The sequence below is a fragment of the Eulemur rufifrons genome, chromosome 15 (assembly GCF_041146395.1).
Source record: "Eulemur rufifrons isolate Redbay chromosome 15, OSU_ERuf_1, whole genome shotgun sequence".
NCBI lineage: Eukaryota > Metazoa > Chordata > Mammalia > Primates > Lemuridae > Eulemur > Eulemur rufifrons.
Window position 1 is genome coordinate 4,586,236 of NC_090997.1, and position 26,092 is coordinate 4,612,327.

The 26,092-nt window shown below is 39.1% G+C and overlaps 1 protein-coding gene across 1 annotated transcript in view; it reads right to left on the reverse strand.

The window, feature by feature from the left end:
* NUDT3 (nudix hydrolase 3) overlaps positions 1 to 26,092 on the reverse strand; it is a 98,045-nt gene that overhangs the window by 27,199 nt on the left and 44,754 nt on the right. Inside the window, exon 2 of the mRNA XM_069488880.1 lies at positions 17,060 to 17,170. Coding sequence (XP_069344981.1) covers positions 17,060 to 17,170 — 111 coding nt within the window. The remainder of the gene's footprint in view (positions 1 to 17,059; positions 17,171 to 26,092) is intronic.

Genomic DNA, 26,092 nt, shown 5'->3' on the forward strand with positions numbered 1-26,092 from the left:
TAATCATTCTAACCAGTTTAATGTTTTTCCTAACAGAATCCATTCTCTGTGTGTGTGTGCATAAAAAACATACAAATATGTTTTAGTATATTTTATTCTACACAAACGGGAACACACTTGCCATTTCATTTAACTATTAACATATATGTTAGAGGACTCTCCATATTGGGATATATATATAATAGATTTCCTATATTATTTTTAAACTGCTGCGTGGTAATACATTAATACGAACGTGCCATATTTGACACAACCATTCTATTGATGGACACTTAGATTGTTTCCAATGTTTTGCTATTACAAATAAAGTTGTGATGAACCTCTTGTACATGCTTCTTTGTGTCCATGAACAAGCATTTCTCCATAGATATTTAGAAGTAAAAAAGCTGGGGCGAGATATAACCACGAGGCATAGAAAGTTAACAAGATTTTGGCCAGGTGCAATGGCTCACGCCTGTAATCCTAGCACTCTGGGAGGCCGAGGCGGGAGGATCGCTTGAGCTCTGGAGTTCGAGACCAGCCTAAGCAAGAGCAAGACCCCCATCTCTACGAAAAATAGGAAAAATTAGCCGGGTGTGGGCAATAGAGCCAGCCTCTGTTTCAAAAAAAAAAAAAAAAAAAGGAAAGAAAAACAAAGTTAACAAGATTTGGTCAACGTGCGCAAGCCCATGGCAAGAGAAGAGAGAGGGCTACTCTAGGACAACAGAGGTGTGTTAGAAGAAAAAGAGCTAGGACGGTAGAAAATGACAGTTGTGGGTGGGTGGGCAGGACTCAGTATTTTTCCTCTGCTATCACACCACAACAATCAACACAGAAGACTTCTGTGACCAAATGTTCTCCACACACCAAGCAGCAATCAATTCTACAGGAGACACCAACTGAGTGTCCTCCAATTCAACTCAATTCTGACGCCATCTACCTAGAGACAGTCTCAGAAACCACAGGTTGAGGGTTCAGTCCTACAAGATGCCCCCTTTCTTTTTCCATTTCTGATTGACCGGCTTCAAGTTGGGGTTCCCATGATCCTCTTTTTGGGTTTGATTACTTTGTTAGAACAGCTCACAGAACTCAGAGAAACACTTATGTTTACTGGTTTATTACAAAGGATATTAATACAATGGATACAAATGAAGAGATGGGTAGGGAGAGGTACGGGGGAAAGGGTTTGGCGCTTCCATATCCACCCTGGGCACATCACCCTCCAGGAACCTCCACATGTTCAGCAATCTGGAAGCTCCCTGAACCCTGTCCTCTTGGGCCTTTTATGGAAACTTCATTGGATAGGCATGATTGAAGTATGGACAAGCGTGTAGAAATATGATTGAATAAAAAGGGTATGACTTAACAGGCTGAGTGGGGAAACCCAGCAAGGCCCAGATTCTTCTTGGTCTCTCTGTGTAACATTCCTTCCTCCAGGGTATGGGGCAGGACCCTCTCTCTCTGGAATAAAGGTCTTACGACTTACAATCAGGAAGGTGAGGGAAGATTAGAGTCCTGCCTTGGGCAGGTAAAAGGAGGGCAGGAGAAGGTCTAAGAGATATTCTGTTTTCCAAGGCCTGATCTTGAGGCCTAAAGTGCCTCAACATTATAATATAATATAACCTAATATATATAGGTTTTCACCCATGGTTCCTGGCTCAGAACTTCCATACCCCTTGTTACAGTGTTTTGTTACAATGTTGGGGTACTTTAGGCCTCAGGAGCAGGTCTCAGAAAATAGAAACTCTCTGACCTTCCTATATCACGACAGCAAAGCAAAAAGTAAGAAAAACCCTGCTTCCTCTTTTACATTTTATATGAACCTCCTCGTTCACTTCCATATCCAATATTTGAGAACACCCATGAGAAGCCTATAGTGGAGAAGGAAGTCTCTTAATTCCCACAGAAGGAAACACATCAAGAAGTTAGTAGTGGTGACTATGAAAATTTTAAATTTTATTCTTTTTACTTTTCTTTTTTTAAAATGTCCACAATAAATATAAATATAAACATATAGGAAAAACATACTTGAAACTTACATTACAATGTAAGATGGTGGAAAAAGCACTCACATACCAGCCTAGAAAGTCATGAAAGCTTCCATAAAATGTAGCAACTAAGCTGAAAACCCAAAGAGGTGTCCCCAGGTAGCAAGGGGATAGGACAGGCTTTCTAGGAGGGAACCACATGCATTATGTCAGATATATCAGGTGTTCTGAAATGGAAAGCAGCTGGATGGCCAAAATGGTGACCATCACACACAGTTGGAATGACCAGTATACAGGGTCCAAGATAGCATAAACATTCTTAAGATTCTTAAAACTTGCTGCCTCCTTCATCATCATTACTAGAATTAGTTTTTAAATCTTGGCTAATCTAATAAAAGCAAGATACCAGCTTGTTTTAATTTGCATTTATCTGATGACCAGTGAGATGGAATATATATTTTTTTCACTAATCTCCTCTCTGCTTAGAAGTAGAAAGCCCAGGGAAGAACAACCATCACTACCTTTCCTAATCCATTCCATAGATTTGCAAGTTACTAAGCAGTACTACGCTGTCACCAAGGTACCCAGGTCCCACAACCCCCTCAACTGACATTAAGGGTTAGGAAGCGCACACCCCACACGCACAGCAACTTGCCAAAAATGTTATCCTAAATCTAATCAAGTCTCTAGACTTGCGCTGTTCAAAATTCTGACCATAATACACAGGTAGCTAGTGAGCACCTGAAATGTTGCTAGGGCAAGTAAGGAATTTTAAATTTTATTTAATTCTAATTAATTTAACTATCCACATATGGCTAGTAGCTACCATACTGGACAGCGAAGACATACAACATTTCTATCACTTTAAAAAGTTCTACTGTATAGCACTGTTCTAGACTAAGCTGCTGGAAATATGGGGGATAAGGAAACAAGTTAAAGGATACCAAGAAGAAACAATCAAACAAAACCAGGATGTGAGATATTTCATAAGATAAATACCCTGAACTTTTCTAAAAAGTCAGTATCACAGGAGGGAGGGCATGTGGAAAGACTAGGAATATGGTTCTATGATGGAATAGTCTGAAAAGACATATAACCGACAGCAATGTGTGAACCTAGGTTAAATCCTGGTAAGGAAACGAACAGATATAATAGACGTATCGTGATAATTGGGGACATTTGAAAATGTAGTGAATATTAGATGATATTATAGAATTATTATAAGTTGTCTTAGGTGTGACAAATGGTATGTGGTTACATAGGGGACTGGACTTATAAAGAGATGAATGTTAAAGAACAGAATTTCGAGGTGATATGTCATGCTATCTACAACTTATGTTCAAATGGTATAGCCAAAAAAAAGTATGAACATAAATACAGAGAGAGAAAGCAAATATGCAAAAGGTCAAAAGATGTTAGTTATATCTAGATGAAGATATACGGTGTTTGTTTTACTATTTTTAAATTTTTCTCATATGTTTAAAAATTTTCATGATTAAAAAGTTAGGAAAAAATAATTAGCCATAGAATTATGGTAATATACCATCTTCTTTGTGCTTTCTGTCTTGTCATTCTACTTATGAACATGTATTATTTTTACAATCAGAAAAATGGTAAGATGTATGGGCATTAGCTTAATCACGTAATCAAACTTGGCTGCATGAATAGCATCACTAAGTGCTGAGAAGGAGCACTTAAAGCACTCAGAATAAGAGCCTTGTTTAGATTATATTGTTTCTATTTTCAAGGTTAAAATTTGGCAAACCACTCTAATGGATATTCCTAGTCAAAAGCACCTATATATTTAAAATGGTCACTAACACAAATATGTAATAACATTATGAATACCACTTTCCATGAAGTTAACAGTACCAAAAATTTTTTGCAGAAGCCAAAATGACGGAGTCACTAAAAACTCGATCATCTTAAAGATGACTCTAGAAGTAATCATTGAAGTAATCCAGGAGTAGCCATTTAACATTTTGTAACAGCCTTGGAACGGAGAGGCACTCCTCTTAAAATAAGAGAGGCATCTGTGCTGGTCTGTGCCCTGGAGCCGAGTTGAATTTCACTTGGCCACGTGAGCGCAGAGATCATCACAAGTGCACCTCGGCCAGGCCCTTTGCCGGAAGCTGTGTCTGTGCCAAGGTTTCCTTTCGGCCCGAACTGTAACTGAGAGGGAAGGCCCTTTCTAAGTTCTCAGCTGCCAGAAACAGGACATTCAATACCGATTTACTTAGGGGCCTGAAAAGTCACACCAGAGATCTGTGGGATCCATTCCATCTTCTAACGTACAACAGCCTCACGCCACCTTTACATTAAGACATGATGTTTTTTCTGTTTACATTATGTATTCAAAATTGTTTTTCCTAAGAGTAATAGAAGATTCATATTTTTATTTTCTAGAGACAGGGTCTTGCTCTACTGCTTTCCTAGGGGTGAAGAATAAAGATGCTTCCTCACACAAAAACATATATCCATGTTAGGCGAACAAAGACTTTCCTGAGACTTTAATCACTGAGCCACATTTCCCAGTAAATCCTTTAAAAAGAATAAATTATCAGAAGATCATTACATGTAATATACATGTAATGTAAGAGACATGTAAGAGACATGATGATTCTTACATTATTATAGCACTGTGACCAAAGGAGCTAAAATTATCTGTCTTCTTACCAAGTAAAAATAAAGACATGGTAATACTGACAAACACAGTTTGTCTTAGGGAATGTGGTATCCATCATATCATTGTCCTTCATAGCTTCTAGCTCAAAATCTTAAATATGGTTGACATATAATAAGTATTTATGCCTATTTCCTTTAGTCCCAGCTACTTGGGAGGCTGAGGCAGGAGGATTGCTTGAGCCCGGGAGTTCGAGGCTACAATGAGTTATGATCACACCACTGCACTCCAGCATGGGCAGCAGAGCAAGAGCCTGTCTCTAAAAAATAAAAAGATAAATCTATAGGTACATAGAGCCATGCATGTACATCATTACTAGTAATTCACATTCAAGTGATTTAAAATCCTTTAAAAATTAAATAATGGAAATTCAGAGAATGTCATCTAAATAAAGCCTGCTTTATTTTTCAGTACTTTTTAAAAAAATTATTTTTAGTTACAGGCATGCTCCACCACAGCTAGTGGCTCTGAACTCTTGAGGTACCATTAGGAAGGCAACCTTAGTGATATTACATTAAAGTATCTAGACTTTCAAACTTTCTTTCATAAGGGTGAATTAAGGCAAACATGCTGTGGAATTTTTATTTTACGTATGACAGTGTACTAAAAACTTGAGAGGGCAGCAAAAGGTACAGAGACGTCTAAGGAAACACCACTAACCTGAAGAAATTTCTAAGATGATGAGTTTATATGGCAAAGCAATAGGTGGTAAGAGCCAAAGGAGTAGCAGAGAATTGCAATATTAGGATATAGGTGAGGAAGTCACAGAAAACTAACTACCCCCCTCCCCCTTTTTTTTCCTTAAAGCTAGGCCTATGTCACAAGCTAACTCTCAGACTGGCTACAAATATAGTCAGCCCTCTGTATTCACGGGTTCCATGTCCATGGATTCAACCAACCACAGATCAAAAATATATATTTTTTTAAAATTGCATTGGTACTAAACACACACCACCTTTTCTTCCTTGTCTTCCGTAAACAATATAGCAACAGTATAGAGTTGACCCTTGACCAACATAAGGGTTGGAGTGCCAATCCCCCCACCTCTGCACACAGTCAAAAATCTGCATATAACTTCTGACTCCCCAAAAATTTAACTTCTAATAGCCTACTGCTAACCTGAAGCCTCACCAGTAACAAACGATTGGCACATATTTTGTATACATATTACATACTTTATTCTTACAATAAAGTAAGCTAGAGAAAAGAAAATATTAAGAAAATCATAAGGAAGAGAAAATATATTTACTATTCATTAAGTGGAAGTGGATCGTCATGAAGGCCTTCATCCTCACTGCCTTCACATTGAATAGGCTGAGAAGGGAGAAGAGGGGTTTATCTTGCTGTCTCAGGCAGACAGAGGTGGAGGTGGAAGGGGAAACAGAAGCAGGCATACTCCACGTTATGAGCAGACCCGTGTTAAGGGTTGACTGTATTTACATAGCATTTAATTGTGTGAGACATTGTAAGTAATCTAGAGATGATTTAAAGTACACAGGAGGATGAGCATAGGTTATATGCAAACACTACGTCAAGGGACTTGAGCATCTACAGACTTAGGTATCTGCAGGGGGCCCTAGAACCAATCCCCAGGGGGTACCAAGGGATGGCTATACTCTATACACAAATTTTCTCCTTCAGTCTTCAGATGTACCATATCTTTGTGATAATACTCTTTGTTTGGCTGAGGTAAAAATGGGTAAAAGAAATGGAAATTTAACAGATAACAGAAGACAGAAGAGTTTCAGACTCAGCCTCTCTCTTTTTATCCTTCTCAGCCAAGAGTTTTACCTTTCCCACTGAATTAGGAAGAAAGAATAGCTCTGAAGATCACAAAGAGGTGCTTTTCTTTTTTATTACAGAGAGACTACCACATGGCTGGTTCACACAGGCCTTCACTGGGCTAGAGATGCAGTGTTACCAATGCACAGGGCAAGCCCTGAGAGAAAGCCTGTCCCCCAACCCTGTGATGGGTGACTACAATAGGATTTTGACCATAAGCAGCTAAAGAATGGTGGCCAATTTACAAAAGGGAATATTTTAGCCCTTCCTTCAAATGTGCTTGCGGAATGTTTCAAGTGCTTCGGATTTCTGTTTCTGAAATTCAGCCAACATGCTGAAATTTTTAAGCGAGGATGAACAAAGCGGTAGGACAGATGGAGTTTAATGATACCTAGGCCTGACGACGCCGTGACAAATTACTTAATAATCTCATTCCATTAATGTTTATATAGAAGTTTCTTCTAGTAACAAAATAAATATAAGCTCAATGTGGAGAACTGGATAACCTACGAGCTAAGCCAAAGATAACCACTGTGAATATTTTGGTGGACATCCTGTCAAAGAGCATAGCGTTAGGAGTGTGGGCATTGAAACTAGATGTCCTGGATTCAAATCTTACCGTAGCACTTGCGCACATCAGGCTGGACGCAATTTGTTTTGGCAAATCACTGAACCTTATTTTTTTCCTCTCCTGTAAAATGTAGATAATAACCATTCCTATCTCAGAGTCTTGTGAGGATTAAATGAGGCAACACACGCAAAATGCTTAGAACAGCCTGGATCACAGTAAGTGTACAACGAATGCTATCTATTCTTCTTTCTACACATGTGAACACACACACATTTCTTCCCCATCAAATGGTTTCATATCACAAATACTGCTTCATCCTGCTTTAATGAGGATGTGTGAGTAAACATTTTCCTGTGTGAGTCAAAATACACAGGACCCTTGGTAAAGCTGCTGTAGGTAGTACTTTAGTATGGGTTCCCATACTTTTATAGCATATGATCTCGCCACTTCGAGCACAGCTAAAAGAATAAGAAGCCAGGAACTGATGCAAATGTAAGGTAGACACCTTCAAAATGTCCAGAAGCTGATGATAGGGCCTGGCAGCTCTGAGAGGACGGCTGGTCTTGCTAGCGCGTGACAGAGAAAACGAGCTCTGCGCAGGCTCCAGCTCGCTAGCGAGCTCGCACTCACTCTCGCTCTCTCTCACTCTCGCTCTCTAGCTGACAGGCACCCTGTGGAGCTCTCTTTTCACAGCATCTAAAAGGAGCCCAGCAGACAGAAGGCAAATGTAAATTTTTCTCTATGAGGATCGCTAGACCTATGGACTAAAACTGCCTTTTTAGAATTTGTTTTATAGCCTCAAGGAGTTCCTGAGGAGCTCCTGGACTGACAGCAGGGGTACAAACTTCAGGCCTCAGATTCCTGCCCAAAATCATATCTTAAGGGCGAGATCTGACAAGATCTCTGACAGCCACTTCTACTATCTGCCTGCTAGGAGGAAGAAGAGAAGGCGCAGATACAGTGCACAGTACCCTGTTAATTTGGCTATAGGCATAAACGTTCCCTCCCTAAATAAAAAGCCTGAGTACCTGATTCTCTCTGCCAACACACTCTTCTTCTTCCTTCCTGGCCCTTTTTCTGCCTAGGAAAAAGTAAATAAACTTTTTGCTATTCTCATCTTTGTCTGGAGAAATGTTTCTCAAAACCCACATGCACTCGCTCTCCACCCTAACCAGCTCTACCCAAAGAGGCATACTACGTGAAGCTGTAACTAGGCAAAACCAATCAGGTCCTCTCTTGGGAAGGCTGAGCGTGAGATACACACAGACAGAGTCAACAGGCAGGTGAATGGTACACAAGGGAGAAGAACAAAACAAAAGAAGCAAGCAGAAGCTGGGAGGCTGAGGAGAGATTAGAAAGGCAGGGCCTCCACTGTGGGAGAGAGGGGTTGAGCCACTGGTGTGTGACCAGGCTCCCTGAGTTACACTGCTTTCCCGCTGTCATTCCACCTGCCCTGAGTGTTGCCTGCCTGTGCGCTGTGTGACCCAGGTTTCAGCTTGTATGGCCTGGCTGGGCAGCTGCTGTGACTGTCATTTTCTTCCTCACTTAACTGAGGAACCTAGAGAATATGTCTATTTCTGATAACCCAAATGGGCTGACCCCAACTGCATTTCTGTGGCTGCTCTAATAGTTAAGTCATTAATTGAAGTACTCATTTTATTAAACATTTGCTATGTGTTAGGAATTGGGTATTCAACAGTGAGCAAGAAAGAATTGTACCTGACTACACAGAGTGTAAAGTCTATCACAAAAGACAGATAATTAAGCAAGCAGTATCAATAAAGCATGATAAATACCATGGTGCTAGAAGTACAGACCACAATGGAAATATACAACAATGAACCTCCTAGGAGGAATCACAAAGACTTCATGAAGGAAGTAACTCAGGTTGATGCATAAAATTAGCTATGTGTGACACATGCTGCAGGTTGCTCTCTAAACACCCACTCACACCCTGTGAAGTTATGGAGCCTTAAGAGAGCAAAAGTGACTAGGGTCAGTGTGTGCTATCAGGTCACCCAAGAGTCCTGGTCTCATTTAACAGGAAGGATCAATTTCTTTAGTGGGTAAATATCTTTCAATCCTGGAAATATTTAGAATATAGAATGTTTAAGAGACTCAAAATCATAAATATCTTGTATGTGTATAATATTTATTATATTAATAATTGTATCAATATTTTTGTGTTTAAGGAGACCAGATATAGTTTATGATTTTGTAATTTTTATAAGAATGTCATCTATAGATTGGCAGCCTTGTAACCTAAAACACAAAATGTATAACTGATTAATTTATTTATGACTTGTGGTTTTAGTTGAAAATCTTGATAAGCTTATATATAGTATGAGAAGATTTAAAGAATGTAAGACATCTTATTTGTAAGTTTAGTATAGGAGATTCCCAGGACTCTTTTTTTAAGCTTTCCATGTATTATAAAATTTTGTTTCTTTGAAAATATTAATTTTAATTGACACATAATAATTGTACACATTGATGGGGTACAGAGTAACATTTCAATACAGGTATACAACATGTAATGATCAAATCTCAGCAATTAGCATATCCATCACCTCAAGCATTTATCATTTCATTATGTTGGGAACATTCAAAATCCTCTTATAGCTATTTGAAAATACACAATAAATTGTTAAATATAGTTGCCTTACAGTATGGCAGAACATTAGAGCTTATTCTTCCTACCTAGCTGTAATTTTGTATCTGTTAACCAACTTCTCCCTATCCTCCCCTTCCCCATCTACAGTAACCACTATTCTACTCTTTCCTTCTATGAGATCAACTATTTTAGCTCCCACATGAGCAAAAACACGTGGTGTTTAACTTTCTGTGCCTGGCTTATTTCACTTAACATAATGTCCTCCAGGCTTATACATAGTGCCACAAATGACAGGATTTCATGCATTTTTATACCTGAATAGTATTCCATTATATATATACACACCACATTTTCTTTCTTTTCTTTCTTTCTTTTTTTTTTTTTGAGACACATCTTGCTCTGTCACTGGGGCTAGAGTTCAGTGGCATCATCATAGCTCACTGAAACCGCAAACTCCTGGGCTCAAGCGATCCTCCTGCTGCAGTCTCCCCAGTTGCTGGGACTTGCAGGTGCATGCCACCGCACCTGGCTAATTTTTTTTTTTGTAGAGACAGGGGTCTCGCTATGTTGCTCAGGCTGGTCTTGAACTCCTGGCCCCAAGTGATCCTCCTGCCTTAGCCTCCCAAAGGGCTAGGATTACAGGGGTGAGCTGCTGCACCCTGCCGACACATTTTCTTTATCCATTCATCTGTTTGGTGGACACTTAGGTTGATTCCATATCTTGGCCATTGTGAATAATGCTGCAATGAACATGAAAATTCATATACTGCTTTGATATACTGATTTTCTTTCCTTTGGATACATACTCAGCAGTAGGATTCATAGATCATATGGTAGTTTTATTTTTAGCTTTTTGAGGAACCTCCATACTGTTTTCCATAATCGCTATACTAATTTGTGTTGCCACCAACAGTATATCAGAGTTCCCTTTTCTCTACATCCTTGCCTGCTGTTATTTCTTGTCCTGTTGATAACAGTCATTCTAACTAGGGGAAGATGATAGCTCATTATGGTTTTGATTTGTATTTTCCTGAAAAATAGTGATGCTAAGCATTTTTTTCATGTACTGTTGACCCTTGAATAACACAAGTTTGAACTGCGCGGGTCTGCTCACAGATTTTCTCCCGCCTCTGCCATACCTGAGACAGCAAGACCAATCTTCTTTTCCTCCTCAGCCTACTCAACGTGAAGACCTTTATGATGATCCACTTCCACTTAATGAATACATTTTCTCTTCCTTATGATTTTCTTAATAACATTTTCTTTTCTCTAGCTTACTTTATTGTAAGAATACAGTACATAATACAGACAACATACAAAATAAGTATTAATCAACTGTTTGTTATTCGTAAGGCCTTTGGTCAACAGTAGGCAATTAGCAGTTACGTTTTTGGGGAGTCAAAAGTTATACACAGATTTCAACTGCACCGGAGGGGGTGTCAGCCCCTAACCCCTGTGTTGTTCAAGAGTCAATTGTACTTGTTGGTCATTTGTATGTCTTCTTTTGAGAAATGTCTATTTATATTATTTGCCCACTTTTAAATTGGGATTATTTGGGTTTTTTGCTGCTGAGTTCCTTGTATGTTCCGGATATTAATCCCTCATCAAATGAATAGTTTGCATATATTTTCTCCCATTCTGTAGGTTGTCTCTTCACTCTGTTGATTGTTTCCTTTGCTGTGCAGAAGCTTTTTAGTTGATATTAATATAATCCTAGATGTCTATTTTTGCTTGTGTTACCTGTGCTCTTGAGGTCTTGGCCATAAAATCTTTGCCCAGTCTAATGTCTGAAGAGTTTCGCCCTGTGTTTTCTTCTAGTAGTTTTTCACAGGACTTTTTTTCTTAATTGAAGAGCTTTATATATATATATATATAAAGTCAGACCACTGAAGTTCATTAAAACCAATCAAATATATTAAATTTATAGATGCAATTGGAAACATCTGAAGGTCTTCAACTAACTGGTATAGAGGTATTATCCAAAAGCCCTTTAAAAGTGACTAGTAAAATATCTTACACTTACAAATAGAAAAGTCAGATGTGAAAACATGAAAGAACTAGGTTTTAGATATGTACTTTAAGGAAATCATAATATTTTGAAAACTGAATAAACCTCTAAATAGTGGTTTCTGTTTACTAAAGCTTCCCTTCAAGGACAATAAAAAACATCTACCAACATACTCTCTGACTTCAAGTCTGGTTCTTTGCTGACGGACATGGAATTGGAAAAACCACCCCCTCGACTCTATTCTGATGGAAGCCATTGAATTGTTTCTGGTTTTGTAATGACATTTTTCTCTAATTTTTACTGTTTGTACATCTGATCTATTAGGAACTTTTTTTTTTTTTTTTTTAAAGAAACAGGGTCTTGCTGTCACCCAAGCTGGAGTGCAGTGGCCCAGTTATAGCTCACTGCAATCTCCAACTATTGGGCTCAAGTAATCCTCTTGCCTCAGCCTCCCAAGTAGTTGGGACTACAGGTGTATGCCACCACACCCAGCTAATTTTTTTTTTATTTTTGTAGAGGCGAGGTCTTGCTATGTTTCCCAGGCTGGTCTTGAACTCCTGGTCTCAAGCAATCCTCCCACCTAGGCCTCCCAAAACACTAGGATTACAGGCATGAGCTACCACGCCCAGCCTGATAGCTTATTCTCAAGTTCAAAGCAGTTCACAGACGTGTCTTTTTAGTCTCAATAATGCTAGAATAAAGGACTACAGGGTAAAAACTTGCTCAAAGTTAGGTAGGATTCTTTAGGCCTGAGAATTGGAGGCAGGGCTTAATTTCAAGATTAGGATTCTCTTCAAGACAGGAGGTAGGTAAAATACTAAACATAGTTTAATTTAATCTGTCCTGCATCTTTCATTTCCTTGCTTTATAAGGACTTTATTCTACTTTACTGTACTGTCCATTTTACCTGCAAAAGGACAGTATATAATTTCCAGGAAACAAGGGCAAGCACAGTACCCTGCATTTCCTATTGCAACCATCTATACATCTTAGCTGCATTTGTATAACCCAGGGACAACTAAAGTATAAAACTCAAAAACAGAACAATAGCGACAACAACTAAGATCTGCTTTCCTGAGACAGACATTAAATCCAATCATACTTTACAAAACAACTGTCAGATTCCAACCACAACTCCCCAAACCAAGTACCAAGTCTTTATACAAGGTCTTTGAACTTGTTCCTTTCTCTCTACTCTAGAACCATCACTCTATCTCAAGTCTTGCAACAATCTGCCTTAATCCACAATGGCACATTAACTCTGTCAAACCTGTCAAATAACACTTTTGCCTTAGGTACCATAGAACCCATGGGAGCCAAATGGATTTAAATAAAAATCACACAGTTTAGGTCCACCAACTGGCCCTATCACACTTATCTGAATAGTCAAACCTTTAGGTTTCTCCAGAAAGAACCAGGCAAAGGTTCTGGTTTCCTCAGGTCTAGGGAGGCAAAATACAGAATTATGCCCGCCCCTCAGGATGAGCCTATACCTTGCTCATTCCCCATTATCCAAGGTCCAACAGGAAAATGGGACCCCAATTCTGCTCCTTAGTAAAGAAAAACTCATCATCTACTTTCACTGCTCCTCTATCATCTTGCTCACCTGGGGAAATCTTACACTGGACCACCACCACACTATCTACTGCACCCCCAAGCAAAGTCCCTCCAAAACGGAAGAATTTTAAATGAGAAAGTCTATAACCATCCAGACATCCTCCTAGAAACCCATCTTTGTGCCAGAGGTGGGTACTCACTCTGCCAAGAAGGCCCTTTAGCATGCTGTACTAACCATTCCTTCAAATCTTAAATTTCACATTATAATTTCCCATTTACTCTGTATTCTCAGTTAGATGATAAGCTCACTGACAGCAAAACCTAAATTTCAGTATCCCCAGCATGTGGCCCAGTGCTTAGTGCAAGAAGGATGGGCACTCAATATTTGTTGAATGGACAGACAACATTCGGTCAGTAAATAGGTATGAGGAAGGTACAGATGCTTAACTGGACTCTCACAACTTGCCTCTCCCATGGAATCAGGTCTGTCTGATTAACCCACTGACATCTCTCATGGGCCACTGAACACCCTTCTCTAGAGGGGGATGCTCTGCTAATAGAACACATCTCAATTCCTTGATGGGTTATAACAGGGGTCCTCAACCTATGGTGAGTTGTATAATTATTTCATTATATATTACCATGTAATAATAACAGAAATAAAGTGCACAATAAAATGTGCTTAAATCATATCAAAATCATCTCTCCCCTCCCTGGTCTGTGGAAAAATTGTTTTCCATGAAAATGGTCCCTGGTGCCAAAAAGATTGGGGACCGCTGGGTTACAGCATGGGCAAGAGAGGGGAGGATGGCTGATGCAACTAAAGCAGTTATTACTCATTGGGAATATGGATTGGTCAGGATTCTTAATTGTAAACAATAGAATCCAACTAGATTAGTTTAAGAAAAGGATTTATTTAAGAGATAAAAACAGCTTACAGAATCACTGGGAAAGCTCAAGAAGTAGACTGCAGGCCAGGGTTCCAGTTATAATTCCCAAAAACACATTGCAAAACTGGGCTGCCAATTGCTGTCTCTGGGATGAATCAGGAAGCTGCCAGATAGAAGCTACCAGCCAAATCAGGAAGCTGACACTTTGGCAGCCAATTCCAGAACCATATCTCCTATCAAAAAGTGTGCCACCAAAACGGATGGGCCTGCTACCCTCAGAACCTGCCCTGCTTCTCTCCTTGTGACTAAAGTAGTCTTGTGCAAGTGCTTTGTGCTGGGCACACCTAAATCTCATCAAGGAGACTTAGTTACATTCCTTACAAGAGTCTGGGAAAAGTACTTTTTAGCACTAAGTCTCTTCGTGTCAGAAAGGGAATGAATGGGTGTGGAGATAGCCAATCCAGAGTCTATCCCTTAAAGAGCATTTCTCTCCACAGCTCTATCAGGAGGAATTCTCAGAACATTCATTGGTAAGAATTCAATACTCTAATGCAGTGGGTTCTCAAGTCACCTGAGGGTCCTATTTAAATTAGACTCTGATACAGTAGGTCTGGATTGGGGCCTGAGATTTTTCCATTTCTAACAAGCTCATGGCTGATGCTGATATTGCTGGTCCACCAACCACATTCTAAGTAGCAAGGGCTTAAACCAGGGATTATGGTTCACCACTGTGTTTATAAATAAAGCTTAACTGGAACACAGCCAGGCCCATTTGTTTATATAATGTATTATCTATGGCTACATTTGCCCTACAATGACAGAGTTAAGTGGTTATGACACAGACTGATGGCCTAAATAATGAATTTTTTCCTACTCTAGAATTATACATTATTCATTCTTTTACATTATAGAATAAATATATATTTGGTATATCTTAATATAAGTTAAATTTCTAACAAAATAAACTCTATAAAGATTTTATCTTCTCTTCCTGGCCATGCTTTTAAATTGATTTAAATTAAAGTCTAAGAGGCTTCTGAAAGTCAAATCCTAGAGGGTGAAGGCTCCAGTAGTTTAAACATGGAACTGTCATTCCCTTTGCCAGGAACTAGTTTAAGCATGGGCATGTGAACTAACTCTGGAACACCAGACATAAAGAGTCTGCTGGGAGAACTTCTGGGAAAGGTTTCTTTTTTCCCCAAATAAAAAGAGACCAATGAGGTGAAACTGTGTGTCCTGTGTCTGAAGAGAATGCATGAGCATGAAACTGTGGTCGCCATCTTGGGACCATAAGGAGACAAGCCCCAGAACAAAAGCACATGTATCAAAGATGGCAGAATAGAAAGATAGGAAGCACCCGGACTCTTGATACTGCTGAGTTAGCCAACCTGGGACTCCTTGTTATGAGATACAATAAACCTGTTATTGAACGATAAAAGACCTAATATTCTTCTCAGTTGCACACATCCTAACTGACAGAGTGATATATAACTTACAAAGGGCAAGCCTACTCATGTTCTCATTTGAACCTCACACTCTCCTCCCACCTCTCCATGACGGAGTAAATAGGAAGGTATTCAAATGCAGGACCAAATTCCAAGGAGTTTAAAGTTATTTTTTCATAAGTCACATAGCTATTAACTGACAGTATCAGAAACCAGGATTCCCACGTCAATGTTCTTTTCATTATACTTCTCTTGATTCCATTTCGTTCTACCCAGGTTAGCCTCCTTACCACCCACTGTACGAATGTCTTCTCACATCCTCTCTGTCAATGTTTATCATTTCCTATACTCTTATAATTTTCATTTTGGGTATTTCTTCAGCATTTGCATTCTTCCACCCATCAAAGAAGCATGTACTAATTACTTTCTGTTCATCTAGCTATGCACTAGGCACAAAAAGGGAGGATTTTAAATGGGAAGCAGGATTTTTGTCCTTAGAGATTATAATCTAGTTATGAATACCAGATACATGATAAAATGAGAGTGACATAAGCCAATTTAAGTCTGTAGGAGTCAGAGTCAGGGAAGAATTCCTTGACTATTCTGACGGTAAGAATAGTCTAAGAGGACTACAGGAAGAGCTGGACCCAAAAAAACGTAGAATTTATACTTGTTCTAAGTCCTATCTTATATGCTCTTAGAATTAGTCTTAAATCCCCTCTATAACAAGGAAATGGATTTAAAAAGCAATACTTATGTGACTGGGATGTGACCGGGACAAGTAAATCTGGGCAGTAAAATTTACACCATCAAGTTATGAGAACTAAATGAGACAATATAAGCAAAGCAGAGTATGATGTTGCCACAAAAGGCTATGAAGAAACACTAGTTATTCCTCCTGAGGGTCCACACCTTTACTTCTTCTGTTTATTCTGAAGTATCTAGTAAGGTATTATGGCCCAGGAACTCAATACATGTATGTATTACATGTACATACATTATGTGACTAAATGAAAAAGATACTATTATCTCTTAAGTTGCACCATTAACAGCTTCTGGCTAACAGAACTGTTGCTTTAGCCACAGCCAGTTAGTTCCATGGCTACGACCCAGGAAGTACTGGAGAACAAAGGTCTCCTCCTTCTCCTCAACCAAAGGTTAATAAGAATGAGCCATTTATACTAATGCAGCCTGTTCCTCTCCTTTCTTAGGGCTTGGGAACTATTTGATTCTTGGTCTTCTATCACAGGTAACAGACGCATAGTTGGAAAAGATTCATGGGAAGTCATTAAGGGCTGTCTAGTATAATTAGACATACTCACTACCTCGAGCTCTCTTCTTGCATAGAGTGCCTGATAAACATTATCATGTCACAACTCGATCACCCCTTTAATAAAGGAGGCACATGGTAACCACTAAATGCCATCTTTCTGTGATTATGAGTTTGTCTATTCAGTGAGCGGTGATAAACTAAAGAGGTGCGCACACAGGACAGGTTCATGATTACAAGGTACAGCTGTGCCCTTTCTTCTCCGTGCATACCTCCTCACAGACTTCGCGGACTGCTGCCACACCTGGCTCTTCCTCAGGCTCCATGCCTCCTCCAGGGACAATCCATCGGTCTGGATGGCGACTACTGCTCACGAGTAGCACCTAAAGTCACAGAGGTCACAGAATGGGTTAAATATTCAAAAAGACATACTCACACAAATTCAGAGTTCAAGCACCATTTGTCAAAGTAACTAAGACCCATTCCTTGTTTATACCTTTCCAAATCAAGGTAGCTTTGATTTCCGTTTGAAAAAGTAGACAATCTGCCTAGTAAAAACAGAAGGGCATGCGAAGGCCATTTTCTCTATCCTCACTCAGACTCCCCTCAGTCGTTTGTCCCACCTATCCCCTCCCTGTTCCTGTCTCTAAAGCCCTTGAACACAGTGCTGACGAGGTGAAGAAGGGCACTGATGAGCCTGTAAGCACTGCAAAGGCTGGCCAGCAGGAAAGAGGCCCTTGGCTGTGCTGCCATCATGGGTCAACACTTTTTCTCCAGCTCTCACTCCTGTGGGTCCCAGTACCTGCTCCATCAGATGCTCACTGGCCAACAACTACAACACCCTACCCTAGGCTCTAAGTGCACACTGAGAACCTAACTCTCTTGTCTACATGAGAAGTAGAAAAATTCCTCTCATTATATTTCAGGCTAAGATAAAACTGGAATTTTTTAAACTAGGAAATTTTATTAAGAAATAGAAAGAGGCCGGGCGCGGTGGCTCACGCCTGTAATCCTAGCACTCTGGGAGGCCGAGGTGGGCGGATCGTTTGAGCTCAGGAGTTCGAGACCAGCCTGAGCAAGAGCAAGATCCCATCTCTACTAAAAATAGAAAGAAATTATATGGACAGCTAAAAATATATATAGAAAAAATTAGCCGGGCATGGTGGCGCATGCCTGTAGTCCCAGCTACTCGGGAGGCTGAGACAGGAGGATCCCTTGAGCTCAGGAGTTTGAGGTTGCTGTGAGCTAGGCTGACGCCACGGCACTCACTCTAGCCTGGGCAACAGAGTGAGACTCTGTCTCAAAAAAAAAAAAAAAAAAGAAATAGAAAGAAAACCAAACAAAAACACAAACAAAATACTGATACAGGATATGGTTTTACTAATTCAGCTTAACCAGCATTCTGTGCATGGTTGAAATAAAAATCTAGAATTCCCTAGTTCCTTTTCCTTACTTGCCCCTCTCTAGGAAAGATGCTAAACAAAACCAGCTGGACTCCTCATTTGGAGGCAGAGCTGGGATGGCATTATTTCCAAAACTAAAAGAATCCTCAACTGTTCCCTACACTCACTTTCTAATGATGACTTCTGGGCCTCCATCCCTATTCCAAGCCACATTCCCTCCAAGCACTTCACTTCTCTGCAGTCATCTTTAAGGCCTGAAAGAAAGTGCTACTTCCTCTCTGGCCCTTACAGATTTCACCACTGCCTTCGGGTTCCTGGCCTTCCAGTCATCTTCCCTTCTTCACTTTGAGGTCTCCGCAACTACAGGCCCTTGGAAATCTACCCTTATCCTTAATCCCTTTTTTTCCCTTGTTGTGATACATTCTTTTCATGCTCATCTACAAAATCTCCAATTTGTAGACTCAGAAGAGACCATGGAGTTATGATGAATCCATATCAAGTCACCAATATATACAGCCCATGGACTGAAAAAAAAATGTGTTATACTTACAAGTATTATTTTAAAAATATATTTATAAGTTCTGCTTTGATTAATACAATGTAAAATAATTTAAAATGCTGAGATAAAATCCAGAATAGTTTTGGTTGGTCTGTATACATGTTCAATTAAAGGGTACTGAAAGTACAATGAGGAGACTCCATGAAATTTTGCTATTATTAATAAAGAAGAGTCCTCACTGGACTCCTACCTCAGACCATATACAAAAGATTAACTCAAAAGGGACCAACAATCGAAATATATTTTATTTTATTATTTTTTTTATTTCTTTATTTTTTTTTTTAGAAAAGGTTGCTTTCTAACAACAATCTAAATATAAAAGCTAAAACTATAAAACCCTTAAAGCAGAGTGTTAAACCTTCATGATCTTGGCAAGATATGCCAAATTATTAGACATGACTCCAAAAGCATGAGCAACAAAAGAAAAATAAGATAAACTGGACTTCAACAAAATTAAAAACTTCTGTGCAACAAAGGACATTATCAATAATGTAAAAAGACAACCTACAGAATGAGAGAAAATATCTGCAAATTCTATATCTAATATAGGCCTGGTATCTAAAATATATAAAGAACTCTTACAACTCAACAACAGAAACAACATTTCTACAAAGAAGATATACAAATGGCTAATAAGCACATGAAAAAAGGTCCATCATCATTAGTCACTGGGGAAACGCAAAGTTAAAACCACAATGGGATACCACTTCATAACCACTAGGATAGCTGTAATTTAAACAAACGAACAGAACATAAAAAGAGCTGGCAAGGACGTGGAGTAACTGCAATCCTTGTACATTGCCAGTAGGAATGTAAAATTGTTTGGCCACCATGGAAAACAGTTTGGTTGTTTCTCAAAAAGTTAAACAAAATTAGTACATGACCTAGTAATTCCACTTCTAGCTATATACCCAAAAGAACTGAAAACAGGTCCTCAAATACTTGTACACTAATGTACTCATGTTCATAGCAACATTATTTACAATAGCCAAAAAGCAGAAATGACCCAATTGTCCAACAGTGAATGAATGGATAAATAAAACATGACACATATATACAATGGAATGTTATTCAGCCATAAAAAGGAATGAATTACTGATACATGCTACAACATGGACAAACCTTGAAAACATTATGTTAAGTGGAAGCAGACAGACACAAAAGGTCATATATTGCATTTTTCCATTTATATGAAATATACAGAGTAAGTCCACAGACAGAAAGCAGACTGGTGGTCACCAGGGACTGGGGGAAAAGGAAAATGGGTAGCAATTGCTTAATGGATAACAAGAGTTTTATTCTGGGATGATGACAGTGTTCAGAATGTAGATAACAAGTGGTGGGTGCTAAATGCCAATGAATTGTTCACTGTAAAATGTTTAATTTTACATGAATTTCATCTCAATTTTTAAAAACATAGTTTTAAGATTACAGTAATTTTTTAAAAGTTGAGGGAGTTAGTGCTATTACTTTCTTCCCCAGAGCAAGCAGCCTTCCAGAAGGTTATCCATAGTTTTATATTACCAAATTATAAAACTACAAAATATACTATTTCCATAAAAAAGGGGATCATTGCTATACTCATTCTCTTCAATAACTGTGACCAATCTTATATTTTTAAACATTCCTTATCAAAAGAAAATTAAACCCAAATATAAGCATGCATGTTGAATCAAATTACGAAGTTAAAAAAAAGTCCTCCAAAGACTCTATAGACAAAGGCATTTTAAAACATATCTATCTAATCTCCAAGAAGATTTAAGAAGAAAAAGTAGTAAAGTGGGTTAATCTTTCATGATTTGCTGTATAAATCACAACACAGTCTTTCTTCCCCTACTTCCTGGCAAAGCGTTTACCAGTCATTATAAAGCTAAGCATTGCTTCAAAGGCTGACTAGGGCCATCCATTAAGTTATAGTTCAAATGAAAAACCTTTACAGGAACATTTCAAAGCTAAAGCAAAAAAAAGGAAACTCTGGCATAAAGTACAAGCATTCAATTTCTAAATTTCAATCAATGTGAAATATTAATTAGAAAATGTAGCAAGTGTTATTGCTTTGTACATTCAAAGCATGACTATATGAAGTAAGACGGTAAGTAGTAATGAGGCTGGAGAAAGCAAGCCTCATTACTTTGTAGTCACACTTCAAAGCAAACGCTATTACTGGGAAATAGCTTTCCTCAGTAAGTTTCCTTGACAACCCATCAAAAATTTACTGCAAAAAAACAAAACAAAAAATCCTTTATTTTAGCCAGGGATTTAGCTCCTTCCTACCTGATAAAACACTAAATCATATTCTGGTCAGTAAGTTCTTACTCTGAAGTTTGATTTTGAAATATAAAATTCTCTGAAAATAAACCAAATGGCAAAGCTCCTAAAAGATTCTGAAAATAACACACTAAAAGAAAAAAAAGCAGAATGTGTTGTTTATTCAACAAACATTCATTAAGCATAATCATGAGCCAGGAATGGGAGATGCAGAGATTAAAACCACTGCAGTTTGGAGGAAGATCAAAGTGGAGAACCAGGCATCAAACCTTTCTGAAGTTCTAGTCATTGAGACAGGAGATATCGGTGTAGAGATGGATAAATGGACCCATGGAACACACCCACCTATAGACAGACTCTTGGATTCATGATACAGAAGGCTCTGCAGAGCAGGCAGAAATGAACAAGTGGGGCAGGGACAACTCGTGTTCCATACAGACACAGAGGGAAAATCATTGTATTGATTAGTGATATGTGCATAGTAAAAGGATAAAGAAATATGAGGAAAGGATAAATGTAATGAAAGGAGGAAGAAATACAGCAGAAACAGTAATGTTTTATTTCTTAGATTTTTTTTGTTTGTTTAATATTGCTTAAATTTTTTAAATTTAGGTTTTTTAAAGAATATAAAAGAAAGTCATAGTCCTTGCCCTAAAGGAACTGAGTATTTAGTGGAAGAAACAAAGGGTAAATTATACAGGGTGAGGAGTATTCAGTTGAGGTATGGACAGGATATCACAATGACAATGAAAAGAGACACCTACCTAACCCAGACTTGGGGTAGGGGCGTGACAGAGGGATGATATGGGAAGGCTTCTTAAAGGAAGTGACTTCAGTTAAATCTAAGCTCAAGAAGGACATTTATTCAGCAAAAATGTTATAAGATGCCTACTGTGTATCCATGTGTTTGGGACACAAAAGCAAGGTAGTTACAGCCTCAACCCTTGAGAAATTTAAAGTACGATGGCTGAGACAGACAAAAAAGTCAGGTGCTTGTATTTCAGTGACTATGGCAGAGATTGCGATGCTCACCAGATATTCCATGTGCTTACCTACAGTATTCAACCCCCTTGCTGTGAGATGGGGCCATGTGACTAGTCTGGCTAATTGAAATGTGACCAGAAGGGATAAGTGTCACTTCTGAGGTGAGGCAGTAAAAAGCCCGTCCGGTCTCTTTCCTCCTCTGCCACAGTACCCAAGGACCGTGAGTTCCAGCTGATGCAGCTATAAGCTGGGGCCCCTAAATGGAGAGTTCCTGTGCGGGGCAGAGCTTCTGAACCCATGACTGACAGGCATCACAACAACAAAACTCTGTTGTGTTAAATAATGAGATTTCAGAGTAAATTTGTTACTGCATCACAGCCTAGCCTACCCTGTGGAAGGTCAGTGAAATGTCTAATGATCTCTTCTGTGGACAGCCTCACACCCAATCCTGAAGCATAGAGCCTGACTCATATAAGTGGCCGATAAATGTCTGATGAGCAAATGAAAGAATGGACCAATAACTGAATGAACAAACAGTTGCTTTTCAAAAGGAGTACACAGAGCATATAGAAGGGAGCACTTATCGAGGCTGGACAAAAAGGCAAGGGTCCAATTATAGTTTGGATTCAAGCTGAAGGCAATGGGGAAGGTGTTTAAAGAAGGAAGTAACACAACCTCATGTGAGTTTTAGAAAGGTCACTTTGACATGGGCTGGAGAAAGGAAAAGCATGCTAAAGGAGCAGGTTTCTACAGTAATTCAGGTTGACAAAGGATTAGGATAGTAGGTGTTGGAAGTGACAGGTTTCCTGATACACAGAAGGAAGAATCTACAAGACCAAGTGACTGACAGGACATGGGAGTATGTCCCCCTGGATGTGGACTGGGTTAATGGTGAAACGGCTCCCAGGAGAATGTGGAGGGGTCAGTGGAGGAGGGAACCAACAGGGAAGAGTTGGGAAGTCATCCTCTGAACATACAAATTTGAAGGTTCAGCGAAATGTCTAATGAATATTTCTAGTGAGAAATATTTCTAGTGGGAAATCATATAATGTGGGAGTGCAGCTAGGAAGAGGCAAAGAGACAGTGATTTGGGAAACAATGGTCTCAGAATCTTCCAGCCGGAATGAGATTAACGCAAGGGAAAATATATATATTTGCAAAGCTCTCTGGCTAGAGGAGCTAGCCCCTTTCCCCCGTCCACTCTCCACCCCACTTGGTGTCGGGCAAGTCTCCATTCCCTCTGCCAAGGGTGTAGTGGGTGTAGACATACTCCAGATATCTCAGATTAAAGCTTTGGAAATATTTTCCTTAAAGAAATTAGATTACCTATGGTGATAATCTATACCATAGGAAATCCTGATTAACAAACTAGATGGTTAGACATATTAACATTTTCCAGAGACTCACATGCAATAATGCACCTAACATGATCTTGTTTCCAACAATGCAATGCAATGCAATGTGAGGCCCCTGGGATTAAACAGCTCCTCCGCACTGCCGTTACTGCCAGAGAGCTCTGCTGGTACTCCAGATGGCAGAAGGGCTACACCCTATCAAATCTGTGATATGCCCTAAACTGCTTCTACAGGTGAGTCCTTCCTAATAGTTTATGTGTCCCTCCTTCAAAATTAGACCAACATAAAAATGAATAGTTTCCTGTACTTGCTTGGATTCCAAATAAATGCAAGTTTACTACATTTTACACAATGTCTTAACGAACAGCTGCCACAAGTTCTCGTTTACAATGATTCCACAGAACATTTAAAGGAAGAGTAAAGCTGACTATGAGGTGAAATAACTTGTTGAAAGTAAATCAATAATCACAGGACCAAGAAGGAGAAGTTTCAGTTCCTGAAGTTTTAAAGCCATTTAACCTATTTTTTGAATAGCTATTTAAAAAATTTAAAGCTATCTTCTTCTTTTTTTTTTTTTCTACATGGGAGGCTCAAAAAACTGTTAAAAGGAACCACTAGACATAAACAATTGATAAACAATCAATTTACAAAATGCCTTATCAACATTGCTTCACCTTACTTAGCTGATCAGGCTATTTATTTAACAAAAGAGGGCATTCCCTGCCTAGTAAAGAAACACCATACTGTGCTGTGAACAGATATTTTGACAGTTTTTATCTTGGAAGTAACAAGGCATTTTCAGAACAATATGAAGAGGTAGTCAAAAACACCAACTATTGAACACAGATATCAGTCTTAAGTATGAGTCCCCAGGGTACCGGGCAGAATACTAGACAGTGATTGCCTCTGTACAGTACAACTAGTGGTGCTGAGGAGGTGTTTCATATTAAAACCTTGTGTACAGCTTGAATATTCTAGAATAGGCACAGAAGATTTTTATAATTGGCCAAGATGAATGCTAAGCATTATTTCCTAGGACATTTCTGAAAGTCAGATGGAGTGAATGACATATTTAGAATGCTCCAGTTTCCTGAGGTTATTCAAACAAACAAACGAAGCCACAGTGACAGCATTCCTGACATCCATGAACTGCATTATTTTCCCACAGTCTTAAAACTATAGGAATACCTTGTAAAATCCCTTCTCATTAATATGCTGATTTTGCCAAGCTACATAACAAATAATAGCCTCCAAAATACAGGTTCATATAGAAGGCACTCACTGTAAACTCAAAGGCAGATATTGTGTGCTCAAAGTAGCATCAACATATTGATCACACTTCAATTTAATTTGTCAAAGTTTAACCACAAATGTTTGTCTACTTTACAGAGAAGGAAGGATAGTCAGGAGACTTGGGTTACAGGTCTGCTTCTAACACCAATCAGGAATAACTGCAAAAAAAACCTTACATCTCTCTAGATTTCAGCTTTTTTGATTTTACACAAGGTGGTCTAAATCTCTAAAATCCTTGCAGTATTAACACAGCACTCTAAATTGCCACATGTATGTGTCTAGAATTGTGGTTCCTAATGCGACTCTTTTTAAAAATCTATTTTTTCAATAGTACACACTGCATATGTTCAAAATGTATAAAGGAACACAGTGAAAAGCAAGTCTTTTCTCCCACCTCTGTCCCTAGGGGAGTTTCCTATGAAGACTTCTTGAGATATTCCAGCATAAGTATAAATACATACATATTTATTCCTGTTCTGGATCGTCATATAAATGAAATCATATGGTAATCACTGAGGGTTTTATTATATGGTTATACCATATTTAATTTATTTAATCAATTAAAATGGACATTTTGGGCATTTCTAATCTTCTCTTATTAAAAACAATGACTCAAGTTCCTTGGTCTGAGCAAATCCAACAAAAGGGGAAGACAATGCAGGAGCAGGTCTGGAGGGGAACACCAGTTCAATTTTGCATGTGTTAAGTCTGAGGTGCCTATTCAACACACAGGTGGAGTGGCTCAGAGGGCAGTTGGAGAGATGAGTCTGCAGTTCTGTGAAGAGGTCAGAGCTGGAGATTAACATGAGGTAGTATGTGGAATTTGGGGCTACATGAGATCATATAGAGAAGTAGCCTGGGGCACTATTAGCCTGAGCCCCGAGATTGTTTACTGTTTTGTTTTTTTTTTTTTTTTTTTTTTTGAGACAGAGTCTCACTTTGTTGCCCAGGCTAGAGTGAGTGCCGTGCCGTCAGCCTAGCTCACAGCAACCTCAAACTCCTGGGCTCAAGCGATCCTCCTGTCTCAGCCTCCCGAGTAGCTGGGACTACAGGCATGCACCACTATGCCCGGCTAATTTTTCTATATATATTTTTTTAGTTGTCCATATAATTTTTTTTCTATTTTTAGTAGAGACGGGGTCTCGCTCTTGCTCAGGCTGGTCTCGAACTCCTGACCTTGAGCGATCCACCCGCCTCGGCCTCCCAGAGTGCTAGGATTACAGGCGTGAGCCACCGCGCCCGGCCTGTTTACTGTTTTAAAGGATCCAAAAAAAGGAGTCTGAGAAGAACAACTAGTGAGGAAGAAAGAAAACCAAGAGTGGGGCATACAAGAAGCCAAGCAAAGTGTTTCACGGAGGAGGAAATAATCAACTGGGTTAAATGCTACTGGGGGGTCAAGTAAGATGAGAACTGACCACTGGATTTGGCAACATGGAGGTCATC